Here is a 13,863-nt window from a genome sequence, read left to right on the forward strand (position 1 = left end):
TTTTTTAAAGGTATGCGGTTCTCAAAAAGAAAAAAAAGAAGAAAAAAAACGGCCCTGTGTTTGCAGCCAACACGTGTAATCTGTTGCAGCCCTTGTCAGACAAAACAGTTTTGCCATAAGACAGCGATTCCCAGAGGGGAAAGGGGCGAACTGAAAATACTTTATCAGCTGCGTACATATGTAAAGCGGTACCCTGGTTGAAAAGCAAAGCCTCTTTCCCTTTGAAAGCTGGGAAGGGAGGGACGGGAGGCGATTGCCTGAGAGCGGGGACAGAAATGACACAGGCACAAAGCCGAACGCAGCAAAGCCCAGGCCTCCCTCCTAAAATATGCTTATCTCCCTATCGGGCCAAAATAGCTACCTAGCTGAGGTGAATATGTATTAAACAAACAAATCCAAACAAACATGAGACGTGACTCAGTTTGGAAAACTCTTAAAATATACATGTAGTTTTTAATGTACAGAAATTATCATTTAATTCAGATGTTAAGAGCAGGTTCTGCCAGAGTCCCTGTGGTCAGCAGGGGCCTCACCTGCCTCCCCAAGCTCCTGTGCCGCCAGGCTGGGCTGTTTGTGACATGAGGGGAGTCATGTTCCTGCCTGGATTTAAGAGGAGATCCTGGGGCAGGAGCCTCCAGCAGACAAGGGCTTTTCCTCCTGCTGGAATTCAAGGTCTGTTTAAAAGGCTGGGAATAGCAAGACCTGGATGCGTGGCACAAATCAGCCCTCGGGTTCCCAGGACGAGTGGACTCCGCTGGCAACAAGTGTGCTGGCTGCCAAGTCCCCAGCGGAGGCTTCTCCCTCTCCATCCATCAGCGAGAGACCTGAGAGGATGGAAAAAAGAATTAATGTCACGTAGCAGCTCCTTGCCACTGCTGGCAAAACAGAGAGGGGGACTCGAGCACGCTGCTGTGGGCTGGGGGGGACACCAAGCGCCCGGCTCCACCCCAGGCACGGCTGGCTGCTCCAGTGGGATGGAGAGCCCGGGGAGGGGGAGAGATGCCAGGGTGCTTCCCATGAGCATGGATGTACGTGGGCAGGAGGGAGGTAAGAAACAGGATGGGGGGAGGAAGCAGGAAAAAGAAAGGAGAGGAGGAGGAGAAGAAAGGGAAAGAGAAGAGGCGGCGGGAGGAGAGGGAAGGAGCACGCGTGCGTGCCCATCTGGGCGATGCATCACATTGAAATTGTCCCGCATTAAAAATTCACCAGCCAGTGAATTTTCAAGGGATTTGTAGTAATTAGATGACAAAATGCTGGCAAATCTCAGGCTTGCCAAAGATGTTACTCAGGGGTCAAAGACTCGACACTTTTGGCTGGGTAATTTGTAAGTGTCAATCACACTCAGCCATCAGAGAGAAAGGAGAGATCTAACGGTTGAATCCTAACGAAGTCCAAGGCTCCTGCCTGCCGTCGCCCCGACACCCCCTCCCACCGCTGCACTCCGCGGGGCGCGCCAGCCTCCAGGCACACCAGCTGAAGCACAAGAGTGGGGTGGCGCTTTGTTTTTTTTTCTTTAAATAAAAAAAAACCAAACAACTTCCCAGTTTGCATTTTTAAGCCCCAATTTCAGGTGGGAGGAGCGCTTGCTCTAGTTTGCAGCTGCCTAGGGGTGATGTGCCTGCCCCATTTATCCTGCCGGGGGTGGGTAGGATGGTGAGCTGTGACGGCCCGGGGCGAGCCCTCCGCAGCCCTGCATCACTTCTTCTGACACGTGCTTAAAATTGCTCCTGGGACAGTCTGTCCTCCCGTTTCCCAGGGCTTTCTTAGCCCAAGCTGACACACTAGGCTGGGTTCGGCCGAAAATGAAATTAAAACAGCTCCTGCCTGCAATCTGCCCATTTCTCCCTCCCCATCAGGTGTTACGGAGCCTTCGGAGCCACCAGCACCACTGCGTGGGTTGTCGCTGCCTGCCTCGGCTCTGTCGAAATAAACTGGGTTGATTTTGACACCGGTGGGATGCTCCCAGCCCCAGGGCTGGCAGGGGCAGAGGAGGGGGTGGCCGTGCCACCGCGGTGGCTGGAGGGGGTTCCCACTTCGGGCTGAGCCGGTGGCGGCAGCGTGTGCCGCACACCCACCCAGAGCCTGAGAGAGAAAAGAAATTAAAGGGTTTTCTACTTCACCAGCTTAGAAATCAGACCACAAAAAGCAAAATTAAAGCTTTACTCAAAGCGCCACGCGAGATCTCAGTCCTGGCCATACACAAAGTCTCCGGTGTGGGCCTCGGGCAGGGCTCAGCTTTGCCAAGGCTCGGCAGGAGGGATGAGGCTGAGGTTAAGCCTGGGTTTTGGTGCTGGCTTTCTCCGGGCAGGGTGAACCCCGCAGAGGCAGGGTATGACCCCATGGGGATGGCTGCCCGGAGACTCAGTGTATGGCTGGGACAGGGAGCTCTCACGGCGCTTCGCGTGAAGCTTTATTTTGCATTTTGTGGTACCATTTCCAAGACGATAAAGTAGAAAACCTTTGGACTGATCAGAGGGCAGCACCCAAGCACTTCCCCAGCCTCAGCGGCATCAGCAGGACAGCGGCTAACACGGGCTACACTTAACTCCGAAAAGATTTTAGGTCACCAAACGTGGGAGAGGCGGGAGCGTGATTTCCTCTCCGTCTCCTGCGGCTTATAAAGCTGTCCTCACCACACCTGCGAAATCCCACCTCCGGTTTTGGGCTGTCAGGGACGGTTTAAGCTGTAGGGAAGGGACGGAGGGATGTGGGGGGGCTCTGGCCACCAGCTCTGCAGTGCTGCAGCTGCTGGGGCATTGAAAGCATCCGTCATACCCCAAGGAAAAACACTCTGCACACCCCAAAACCACCTCCCAACACACTTAAATAAGCCAAGTCACAGGGAAGGGAAAAAAAAAATAAAAAAGGAGGTTTGTTTGCCACCCAGCGCGCTAAATTTTGCGAGCGTTCTCAATCCAGCAGTACGGGGAGGGGAGAGGCGGCGAGGGGAGTGGAAGGGCAGGAGTAAAATCGCCTTTGGCCAGACTTGCTGCGGTTTATTTTGAATCCATTGCGATTCCTTGCTGTAGGACAGTGGGACTGTAATATCTGGTAACTCAGCCAAGTGGCAGCATGGTGCTCTCCAGCCATCGCGCTGCCCTATATAAGGGAGCTAAGGGGACTGTAAAAGTGGCTGTAGGTTTCTCCTCAATTTAGAAAGTCATTTAGCAGCTGCAAAACACCGCCTGGCAACAGCTGGCCCTCGGAGGGGTATCCTTCCTTCAGCTACTCATCGGCTGCATTCTGAGCTTCTATTCTGCGTATTTAAATAGCTCGAATCACAGTCCGAGATCTGCAGAGGTGCTCTTCCGTTTTTTTGTTTATCTTAACTCCATCTAACATCATTTTAAGATGCTGCTAGAGGAACATTTGCTGGGAAGCAGCAGCTGATCTGCGGTAGGGAGGGACTCTCTGACCTCCCGAGATCCCATTGCTGCTGCCCCGGCTGGTGTCCGGCACTTGGGAGCCGTTTCCCATGAGCAGGGGGAGCCTGCTGGCCTCCCCGTCAGAGCCTGCTGCCGGCACATGAAGACCGATAGCCCACCTTGCTGCACCTGAATGCAGCTCCTACCGCTGCCTCGCTTCCTCTTGCAAGAGAAAATGAAACAGCAGACAAAGCAGAATCTGATTTTCAGTTGGGCGAAAATGAAGAAAACCTTTTTCCCCCCACATCACCTCTCCTGACGCACGCTACAGACATCCCTCTTGCTCTCCTACTCTTACTTTCCCCTCGACAGGCAGCCCGCGTGCCATTGCTGTCCCCGCAGCTTTGCTAAGCCCTGAGCTGGGGAAGTCGCACGTGGGGACGCGATGACACCGGCTCTGCACCCTCTGGTCCCCGTGGGCTGCGGGACAGAAGCGCTGGCAGGACGCACGGGCTGGGCACGCTAACGCCCATCGGCCCAGCGCGGTCCTGGGGCTGGAACAGAGCTGAGCCTAATTAAATAGAGGCTGCTATAATATATAGCATTAAAATATTCTGACTGTGGAACGTAGGGATCCATGCTCCTGCAGCCCGGCCTGGCCGCTGCTGCCCCGCGGCAGGGAAGGTCGGACGTTGTCCCTTCTCCGGGGTCCTCCCCCGTCGCCCCTCTCCGGTTTCCCCACTCTCATGCTGGCATCGCTTCCCATGTTTCACCGATTCAGGTCACACCGTGCACACACCCGTCTCAGCCAACGACTGTTCGTATTCTCTCTGCATCTCTTCCTAGCTCCAGTTTGGGGTGAAAGCCTCCCTTATTAGCCAATTTGGATACCCATTTACTGTGAATTACTGAGCCTGATTATTATTCATGAATGGCTAAGTCTGAAATCGCAAGCCTTGCCATGCGATTTCTCTCCCTCTCCAATGCATATATTTAGGGAAAACAGGCGGCAGCGTGTCTCGGTCACACGCAGCCGCGCGCTGGAGAAAGGAAAGCTGCGCGCTGCCTCCTCGCTCTCCTGCTTTATTTCCCAGCAAGGAAGGTCGTGGAGGAAGCTGGAAGGTGGTGGTGCCGAGCACCGGTCACAGCGCGACCCGGGTTAAGGTCCAGACAAGCCGTAAGATCAAGGAGAATCGCGCGCTCCCCAAATCCCGAGCAAACCTCCAGCCCGCATCCCAGCTAACCGCCCCCCACGGGCGTCTGCAGCCCAGGGCGATGCCAGTTTGCTGCTGTCCCCTTCTACGATGGGGTCCAGCTACCGGGAGTCACCTTGGCTGGGGCCGAGCCTGGCTGATCTGTGGCCACCGGTTACCCAGTGGCAACTTGCCCGATCCCTTAGACACAGTCAGAATATTTTAATGCTGCCTGCGGGGAGGGTAAAGGAGGTTTCTGCGTGAGGCGGGGAAACGATGGGGCGGCAGCAGCGGCTTCCCTTGGCTAATCCTCTGGCGGGGGAGCAGCAAACGGGGTTTGCAATTGCAAAGGGCTGGTGGAAAAGAGGAAGAGAGACAATTAGGAGCCGAAGAAAAGCAAGCCCCGACTGCCGGCTAGAAGAGAAGTTTGCAGCGCACCTGCACACCCGGCGGGAAGCTGGGCTGCTCCCAGCAGGGCTGCGGCAATGGGCACGGCGCACAGCTGCCTCCACCTGTAGGTCTGCACCGTGCTCTGCAAATGGGGAAACCGAGGCGGCGAGGGAGGGTCTCTGCGGGAGAGCATCGCTCCCCCAGCAGCACGCCTGCGTTCGCGCCGCTTCTTCCATCTCAAGGGAGCAGCGCTGTTTTTTTAAAAGCCGCCCCCCCCCCCCCGGCATGTTCCCTGCCACATCTTTCTCAGGAAGACGGCTTCAAGCACCTACAGACACCGCGCTTACTGCCTCTGCGAGCAGACCAGCAAAGCTGGAAGAGTGGCTGGGGAGAAGGGGATGGCTGCCACTGCCAACAGGCAGAAAGAAAGGCCTGAGATCCCAGAGCTCCCGCCCAGAGCTGGCAGCTGCCTGCAAGGCAGGGGCTGGAAAGCAGCAAGCGTGACACCAGGGGACGCAAGCTCTTCCTGCAGCCCTGGCACAGGGCTGGCGAATGGCATCAACGGTGCTTGCTGTGAAGAGACGGGCTTGCTTGGCCCTTCAGCGCTTCCCAGAGCCCTGCTCCACGGGGCACACCTGGGAGGAAGACTTTGCAAAGGCAGGATGGGACTAAAGAGATGAGAAGAGCTGAAATTCATGATCCAGTGCTGTAGGCAGGGCCAATGCAACGGTGATGAAAAGAAACCGCCCGCGGCTGGGCAGAGGGCACGGCGCAAGCAGCAGCAACTCAAGCCCGCACCTCGGGCAAACAACAGCCCGCAGAGCAGGATGCTTACCCGCCTGTCCACGCCTGCGCCGAGTCCCCTGCCTCCTCCCACGAGACAGTGAGAAAAACAACACAGATCGTGGTCAAGAGTTTTCCAAAGGCAATGAGTCACTTTGAACAAAGAGGGCACCGGCGCACAGCCTGGCTCTGGGAGCAGCGGGAAGCATCGCTTGGCAGAGACACTCAGCCCTGGGAGCGGGGGGACTCGCAGTGCCCAGCAAAACCGCGGCCCCTTGGATATTCTCTCCGCGTTAACTTGCTTGCTGTCCCCTTAAGTAGATAACAGCCCACACAGGCCTCTGGCAACAGGCAGCAATAAAGTAAAGCTAGTTTTACATTAAAACCCGTTAACCCTCTAATTCAGTAAAAAGACGGCATTTGAATAATATCCTAATCCAATTCCAGAGCCGCCCTGGGGAGCGGGATACAGCGGGCGTCCGGGGAACAGCCGCTGCCGTCGCAGCTCCCGCGGCCGTCCAGCCCTCCAAGGTCTCGCCCCGGATGAGGCTGTCACAGCCTGGCAAAAGCCCACCCGCCAGGGCTGTGGGCTTCAACCTGGGGTCTGCAGACCCCACGGGGACCCTGCAGCGTGTCCCAGGGATTGCAGAAGACAGGAGTGTAAGCTCCTGGTTTCAGCTCTCCGCTGGGGAGAGCACAGGCCTCTCTCCAGAGTCTCCAGAGACTCCTCAGAGCTCATCTGCCGGAGGCCGAAAGACCCTGTGCAGCCCCTGGACGGTTGTTATCTCCAGCTCTTGCCCGCAGAGCGGTGGGCGATGACCCAGCCCGGGGCAGAAGCTCGGAGCGGGCTGCTCATCCTCTCCACCATCAGCACAGCCTGGATACAACGCACCCACCCCAAAAAGGACACCCAGAGCAGACGAGCGTCGCACCCTGAAAGTGCCCAGCTCTCCCCGGGGGGCAGCGGGCAGCCGAGGGCTGACGGGCACACACGGTGACACCAGCCCTGCGGTGTCAAGGGGCAGCAAGATGCGGGGGCCGGGGCTACCGCTCGCCACGGCCTCATTACAACAATTACTGTGTGACCATTTGCTATAGATACAACCTTTCCGAATAATAGTTACCGCTAAAAGAAACTATTATCACTCCCGAGAAAATAAGCATATTGCGATGGTGTTCAGCCGCAGAAGTAGTGCCGGGGTTAAGGACCGCTGGGACGCTATTTCCCAGGTTTAACTACGTGGACAGTTAAGAGAGTTTGCATTATTTCATCATTAGGATTGTTTCAGACTGAGGAAAAAAAGAAAAGACAGTAGGGAGTGATGAATTTCCTGCAGACCTACTTAGGCGTTCATTTTAATTCAGGGTAATTAGCAGGTATATGCTCGTTTTCAGAAAATTCCCGTTAAACCCGCTGCAATTTTAAGGGTGCAACGTGTGGGAATCTCAGTACGTAACAAAGAAGTCAAGTCTTTGCTTGCAGAGTAGGAATTAACTCAAACTGTTCTCCAGAGCTGCGATCAGCACTTCCATAATTAATGTACAGACATATATATCTGTATACACATACACAGCCCCCCCCTCCCGCCCCGCACACATCAAACAGATTTCCTTGATACCAAATTGCCTGAAAAATTAACCAATGTCAAACTGCTCAACAAGATAAGTATCATTAAGGGAAAAAGAAAATCTTCATTATGTTTGAAGGTGCGGGGAAAAAAAAAGACCCTCATGAATGTTTTCTAGCCTGATTCCAGACCAGGAAATAACATGTTTTAAAACATATCAAAGGGTTAAATTAATTTTCATTAAAATTTAAATTTGAGAAGGCTCCCTCTCTCCTTTCCTCCCTCCTCCCCCTTTGAACGTTTGACTGGCAACCATTTCATATTTCAATCTCGGCAGAACAAATTGAATTAGATGTTGAAACCAAACTCTGCTCTGTTCTCTAAAGCCTACATGCTCTGCTTGCGCTAATCCTTTTCGTCGCCGCTGCAGACCTCAGAGACGCTCAGCAAGAAACCTGCCCCGCCACAAAAGACAATGAAGGGAGAGGGGGAAAAAATAACCAGAAAAAAAAAAAAAACCCAGGAAAATCCAACCCCAGCCCGCAACCCTGCAAAGCTTCACTGAAATCGCGCTGGATGACACGTGTGCCTGGAAGGGACCCTGCCAAGCTCCCCTGTGCTGGCCGTCGGCTGTGCTGAGCGCTGCCGGTTGCTCCTTCACCCCCGGGATGCTAAAGCCCCATTTCCCTGCAGTGACACCCCCCCACCCCCCCCCCGCGCAGAGCCACCCTGGACCACCGATGGGTCCCACTGCTGCCACGCGCTGTGCCGGCGCAGAGGGCAGAGGCAGTGGGGAGCAGTGGGGAGCAGTGGGGACGGGAACGCTGCTGCTGAGCGCTGAGCAAAAAAAGGATTAAAAAAAAATATATCCCCCCTCCCCGGTGAGCTCGTCACCATTTCGGCTGACCCTCTTCGACAGCGCTGCTCCAACAGCCCTGCCTCAGTTTACCCACCCGTCCACCGAGTGCAGACGCCCCCCCGCTGTGTGGCAGGGCGGGGGCGCTGGAGCTGCCGTAAGGGATGAGCGTTTTACACCGCAGCCCTGCAGAGATCCCAAGGGGACACCCCTGAATTTTGGGGGTCTGTCCCCTGACCCGGGGGCCCCAGGTCCCAACAGCAGGAAAACCCAGTGTTGGGGGCCGGGAAGCCACTCAGAGACAGCAGCAGGGCTCCCGAGCTGCAGCACAGTTTAGGGGACCAGCACAGGGCGTTACAGCTCTGGGCACTGAGCAGTAGCACTCAGCCTCCTCCCCAGGGGGCTGGCAAGCCTCGAGCCCGCCGCTGCCGACCCCCAGGGCCTGTGGGACGACCAGTTTTGGTGAGGTTTGCAGAGCAGCTGGAACAGGGTATGTCCGAAAGCACGGGGCTTGCCTGGGCTCTGAGCAATGCTGCCTGCCCTGCCCCTCCTGCACCGCTCCCTCCCTCCCCACCTCCATCCCTCCCCAGCCGTGTCCTTGCGCTGGCTGCTGCAAAACGGCACGTACACCTGGAGCCATCCTCAAACCAGAGCTGCTCCAGGGGACAAATGTTATCCTGAGGCCCCGTCACTTACTGCAGACAGACTGCATGAAGCAGGCAGTTATTTAACCCAACTCGGATTATTCCCGTGGTCACGTAAGCACCTTCCCTTTCATTGGCAGGGCCCCAGCGCTGTGCTCGTGCCCGGTGCTTGTGGCGGCCCGGGAAGGCAGATGTATTAGCAGGGTTATTGGTCGGCTCCAGGCCCAGATGCGCTCGCTATTCAGGCAGCCAGCGGTGTTGTGGGTTGAACAAAAGTCCGGTAATAAGTAAGGTTATGAGCATCCCACTGCTAGGTGTATTGGGTACCGCCTCGGAGCAATAGGCAGATATTGCCGAGAGGAAAACAGCCTCTTCGGCAGTAATGTGCATCGCACATACACACACACTCCAGCGAGCACGGGAGGGCTTCCTGGCGCTGATACAGGGAGGACAGCCCCGGCTTCCCCCCCTGCATGGTGGGCTCAGCGCCACTTTGGACTGCATGTATTGCACAGCCCTAGCGGCACCCCCAAAAACCAGAGGGCCCATAGGCCACTTGAATGAGATTCAGGAACTGGCGTAATTTCTGTGGTTGCAAAACTGGGAGCCAGAATGCGTCAAAATCGTTCCCTTGGCGGTGTTGAGCACATACAGCCTTGCTGGAGAAAGTGCCGCCGAGACTTTCTGCCCTGCACGAAGGGTTTGGCAACCCGGCGCCTCAAGTCGCCTCTCCCCAGGCAGCGCGCCGGCACGATGCCCTCGTCTCTCTTGGCCGTGCATGAGTTTCTCAGCACGGGATGGGGTTTCATCACCATGGAGGTGGGCGTTGAGTTCCTCAGTGGATGGAAAAAGGGCGACAGGGCAGTTCAAAGGGATCTAGAAACCATCCTGGTGTTTTTATTGCACTTCTCCAGATGCTGTGGCTGCTGAACAGGTTTACTACCAGCAACCCAGGGTTTCCACTGTAGCCACGAACACATGCAAAGGAGATCCGCGAGCCTGTCTCCCATCTCTTGAACCCACACATGGTTTGCTGGGAGGTCTAAAAAGCAGGTGGGGGCGCTGACTGACCTGCCCGGTGTTTGACCACAGGGAGCTATTCCTTCCTGGCTCCCTCCCGCCAACCTCTGCCGTCCTGCACTCTCCAGCCTCTAGAGGTGCTACTCCAAGAAGACACACACCAAGAAGGAGCAATGCCAGCCCGGCCTCAGGACAGCATGAACTAGACCTTGGGGTGCATGGTGGCCTAGGAGGGAGTGAAGCTGTGGAGGGCTGGGGTGCGGGCAGGGAAAAGGCCTCTGCCAAACTATCTGTTTTGTGGCGGCAGCTGCAGGCTGGTGTCCAAATGGATGCTTTTTTTTTTGGCACCCCATCTGTTTTCCCCAACCACAGCGAGGGGCAATTTGTGACTTGACAGCGATTTCTGCTACAACAGCAGAAAGCAGACACACTGGGGAACACAGAGAAACACAAGCAGTGCACGCTGTCCGTTAAACGTGGAGCCTAAACCAAGCCCAAATCTGGGCTGTACCCCTTGGGACCATGGCTACGAGCCTGCAGGGCGACAGGGAGAAGAGGCAGAGGGTGGGATCCCACCTCGGGGGCTGCTGAGCCTTTACAATGCCACCTTCTTGCGGCAGCCCAAGGCATTTTGACCTTCAGGGCCAGCTGTGCCCGCCATGGCCCCACTGTCCCCATACCAACCTCACCAGATGCAAGGCAGCTGCTAGATGGCCTCATCTTTGTTGTTCTCCTCCTCTTCCAGGTGCTCCAGGATTTCACTCAAAACCTCCGATCGTTTTCTCTTCTTTGGGGAGTCTGTCCAGGCCCGGGTAGTAATGAAGGGGATGCAGTAGAACAAGAAGAAAAGTAAAGATTACAACCCGGGCCCACACACAACCGCCTCCAGCTCACCTCCTGTTACCTCCAACCCCCCTCATCCCCCCTCCCAGGTAAAGCCCCTCAACTATCATTTACTTCTCCTCGCCAGGCAGGCCCTGGCCGGGCACCGTGGCTGGAGGAGCAACTCCACACCAACCACCCGTGCTTTGCTTCACAGGCTTTGCTGGAGGCAAACAGCCCCAAGCGTCTGAACAGGCTCATTGGTGGCGCTGACCCTTCCTGTTGACCCCAATTCACCCATCTGCTGTCCAAGAGGGGTTGCAAGACCAATCTAGACACCAGCCTGGGTTCAGCAAGGCTCTTGGCAGGACACTTACCCACCAACATCCTTGCTGACACATAAGGAGGCAGCCCAGCCTGCATCTTCCACCTCGGCTAGCAGCAGGTGGAGGCGAGAGGCTGGGCAGGGATGTCCCTGCTTCGCTCCTCTTGTCCTGCACCAACAGCACTGCCTGTGACTCCCCCCCCAGCATCACCACGCGCCTGAAACTGCCGTGGGGCGCAGCCCTGTGCACGCAGACCTCCCTGTGGATGCTACAGCCTGCGGGAGGGTGAGAAACCCCCGGGGGCTGCCAGCACCTGAACGAGCATCCCAACCTCGCATCAGCACCCGGTGCTGGGGGTGACAAAGCCATTTGGCCCCTGTGCTGAGGCTGACGTTGGCGCTGCCTCCTCTCCGCCGGGCAAGAAGTGCCCTCTCGGCAGGATCCATGGCACAGCCCCCTCTCCCCCTGCTTGCTCCCCAGCCAGCGGCTCTCGCTTGTGAGCAGCACATGGAGAACAGCTGTTTAAATCCTGCTTTCAGACATCAAAAGCCTCGCTGGGTTTCTCAAACAAACAAACATACCATAGGACTAAAGAAAAGGTGTAAAATAAATAAATGGAACAAGCTGTGCATTTTCTTTTAGTATTACAGCTGCTGCGGGAGATAAACAACAAGTAAATGTCACAAAACATCAATACAGAAGAAATTAACCTGACAAAAGCTCACATCCCCCCCTCCGCCTCCCCCCCAACTCCCAACAATTTTGCATTTCTGGAGTTCCCATCTAACGATTTTATTTTTCAATTAATTCCTTGACAGAGCGCCAGAACCCGCCTCCCTCCCCGCGGGGGGCTGTGGGGATGGGCAGGGGGACAAGGGTGCCGGCAGCCCCCACTCCCCTCCTGGCACCCACCCTACCAAGCTCGCGAGAGCCAAAGGGGGACGCAAGGTGCCACCCCAAGACCCTCCGGTGGCTCTTCTGGATTCAACCATCCAAAGGCACAAGGGACAACCCACTCCAGAGGAAGGTGCCAGCTCAGTGCTTCTTCCTCCCCTTCACCCTACCCTCCCAGCTCCCGCTCCCCCGGCCAGCCTCGCGCTCGGGGCCTGGGAACGGCATCGAACATGGTCTCAGCTCCCAAATCCAGAGCAGGGAAGAGTGTGTCCCCCACCTGCCAGCCCTTCCCCACTGGACCCCGACACACCCCACACGGAGAGCCCCCGTGGAGGCGATGATGCAGGTTACACGGTGGGGGTGCTGCATGCGGGGTGCTGGATGCAGGGTGCTAAGAGAGCATTCCTAAGCAGTGCGGTGCACCCAGGGGACCTGCCGTGGCGTGGGCAGGGGGCTGGCAGGGCAAACGATCCCCACCGCGTGCTCCAGATTCACCGGCTCAGCCACGGCGCTGCTGGGGAGCACTGGGAGCATCTCCCCATGCGTCTAACAAGGAGGAAAAGGGGGAAAAAAAAACCCAGGAGGGTGGGGAAGCGAATTGGTTTGACTTCCGTTCTGCTGCTCCAAGCTGGTTAAGGTTTGCCTGCTAACGATCCCATTTGCTTCCTTTAAACAATAGCCAAAGCCGGCGGGGGTGGGCCGAGAGGGGGATTACCACGGGATTAGAACGTGGCAGGGTTGCGGATGCCACGCTAATCCTGCAGGGTTTTACTCTCCGGCTACAGCATGTGTTTGCATTAGTTACAGATGCTCTCCAAAAAAAAAAAAAAATCACAAAAAAAAAGAAAAAGAAGAAAGGAGCAAAAAAGGGAGCCCAAAAGGCTGGGAGGTGAGGGTGAGCGCGGCGGGTCTGTAATGCAGCTGAGAGGTAAAAGGAGCAGTTTGGGGGTCTGCGGCCAACGGAGGAGCGTGAGGAGCGGGTCCAGAGTGCAGCATGCCTTCCCCTGCAAACCCTGTGCTTCCAGCAAACAGCTGTAAATAAGCAGGGGTGAGGCGCAGCGGGGCTCTGCTGCTTCACACCCACCACAGCCCTCTGCCGAGACTGGGGATCCTGCTGGAAAAGCTCTCACAACCAAAATACAAGACAGACCACCTCCTCGTGCATCAATCTCTCATTCGCCTGGCTGCAGCCTTCACATCCCCTCTTTCCACCCCATCCTTCCTATAACCCTCCCCCCCCCCCCCAAGTCATTCCTTCCCCCTCCTGCGTCTCACACAGAATTCCCCATCTGTCAATTTAATTCTTTGATCGATGGGAAAGAGCAGGAAAAAAAGGCCCAGCACAGCTGGCTTCCCAAGTTAGCCCTGGCAGGATACCGCCAGCCCCGCTGGTGACGGCTGAGCGCAATGTTTGTGAAGCGCAGAGAACACAAGTCAATAGTAATTTAGCTGGATTGGGAGCAAGTACCTTCCCCGCACGGAGCGCGGGCTCCCGGGAGCGCGGGAGCGCGCACGCGGAGGGTACTGCGCCTTGCTCGCACATCCTCCCCCCGGCGAGGCTTGCCAGCGTGGAGCCGCACCGGCAACTGGTGCCCCGTGTCAGGCGAGCGAGGGAAGGGAAGGGGGATCGAGCTGTTCACAGACCTTACGCGGGCTGCAGTCTTGCGATCAGGGAGATGAAGGGGATGTGCTGGTCCGCACCGCGGCTCTGGATGCAACCCCAGGCTGCTCCCTCCTGTGCAGGGCTCAGATCCAGACCTGCTCCTCGCCCCAGGGCTGGCAAATTCAGCTGCAGGGCGTTGGGATCCCTTTGTCACTGTTTTGGCAGAGCCAAAATATTCTCCCTACTGGTTTCAAAGATGTCAGTGATCCTTGTTTTCCAAAGGCAGGATCCCCCTCCCCAAGTGAGGGCCAAGGTGCTGCTGGTGGCAGGGTTCGTGCGTCCCGCGCTGCCCTGATACAGCGTTTGCCATGACCCTGCTCCATGTTGCGGGCTGGATTA

General features: G+C 56.5%; 1 protein-coding gene across 2 annotated transcripts in view; it reads right to left on the reverse strand.

Moving 5' to 3' along the window:
* Positions 1-421: 421 nt before the first annotated feature.
* RBM19 (RNA binding motif protein 19) overlaps positions 422-13,863 on the reverse strand; it is a 73,274-nt gene continuing 59,832 nt past the window's right edge. Inside the window, exons 24-25 of one of the 2 annotated variants that reach the window (XM_075109989.1) lie at positions 10,509-10,617; positions 422-824 (exon numbers count right to left, since the gene is read on the reverse strand). In XM_075109989.1, the coding sequence (XP_074966090.1) occupies positions 10,526-10,617 (92 nt within the window). In that variant the 3' untranslated portion in view covers positions 422-824; positions 10,509-10,525. Of the gene's footprint in view, positions 825-10,503; positions 10,618-13,863 lie in introns of both variants that reach the window. The other variant, XM_075109988.1, reaches the window with a different exon arrangement.

This window comes from Phalacrocorax aristotelis, chromosome 15, assembly GCF_949628215.1.
Source record: "Phalacrocorax aristotelis chromosome 15, bGulAri2.1, whole genome shotgun sequence".
NCBI lineage: Eukaryota > Metazoa > Chordata > Aves > Suliformes > Phalacrocoracidae > Phalacrocorax > Phalacrocorax aristotelis.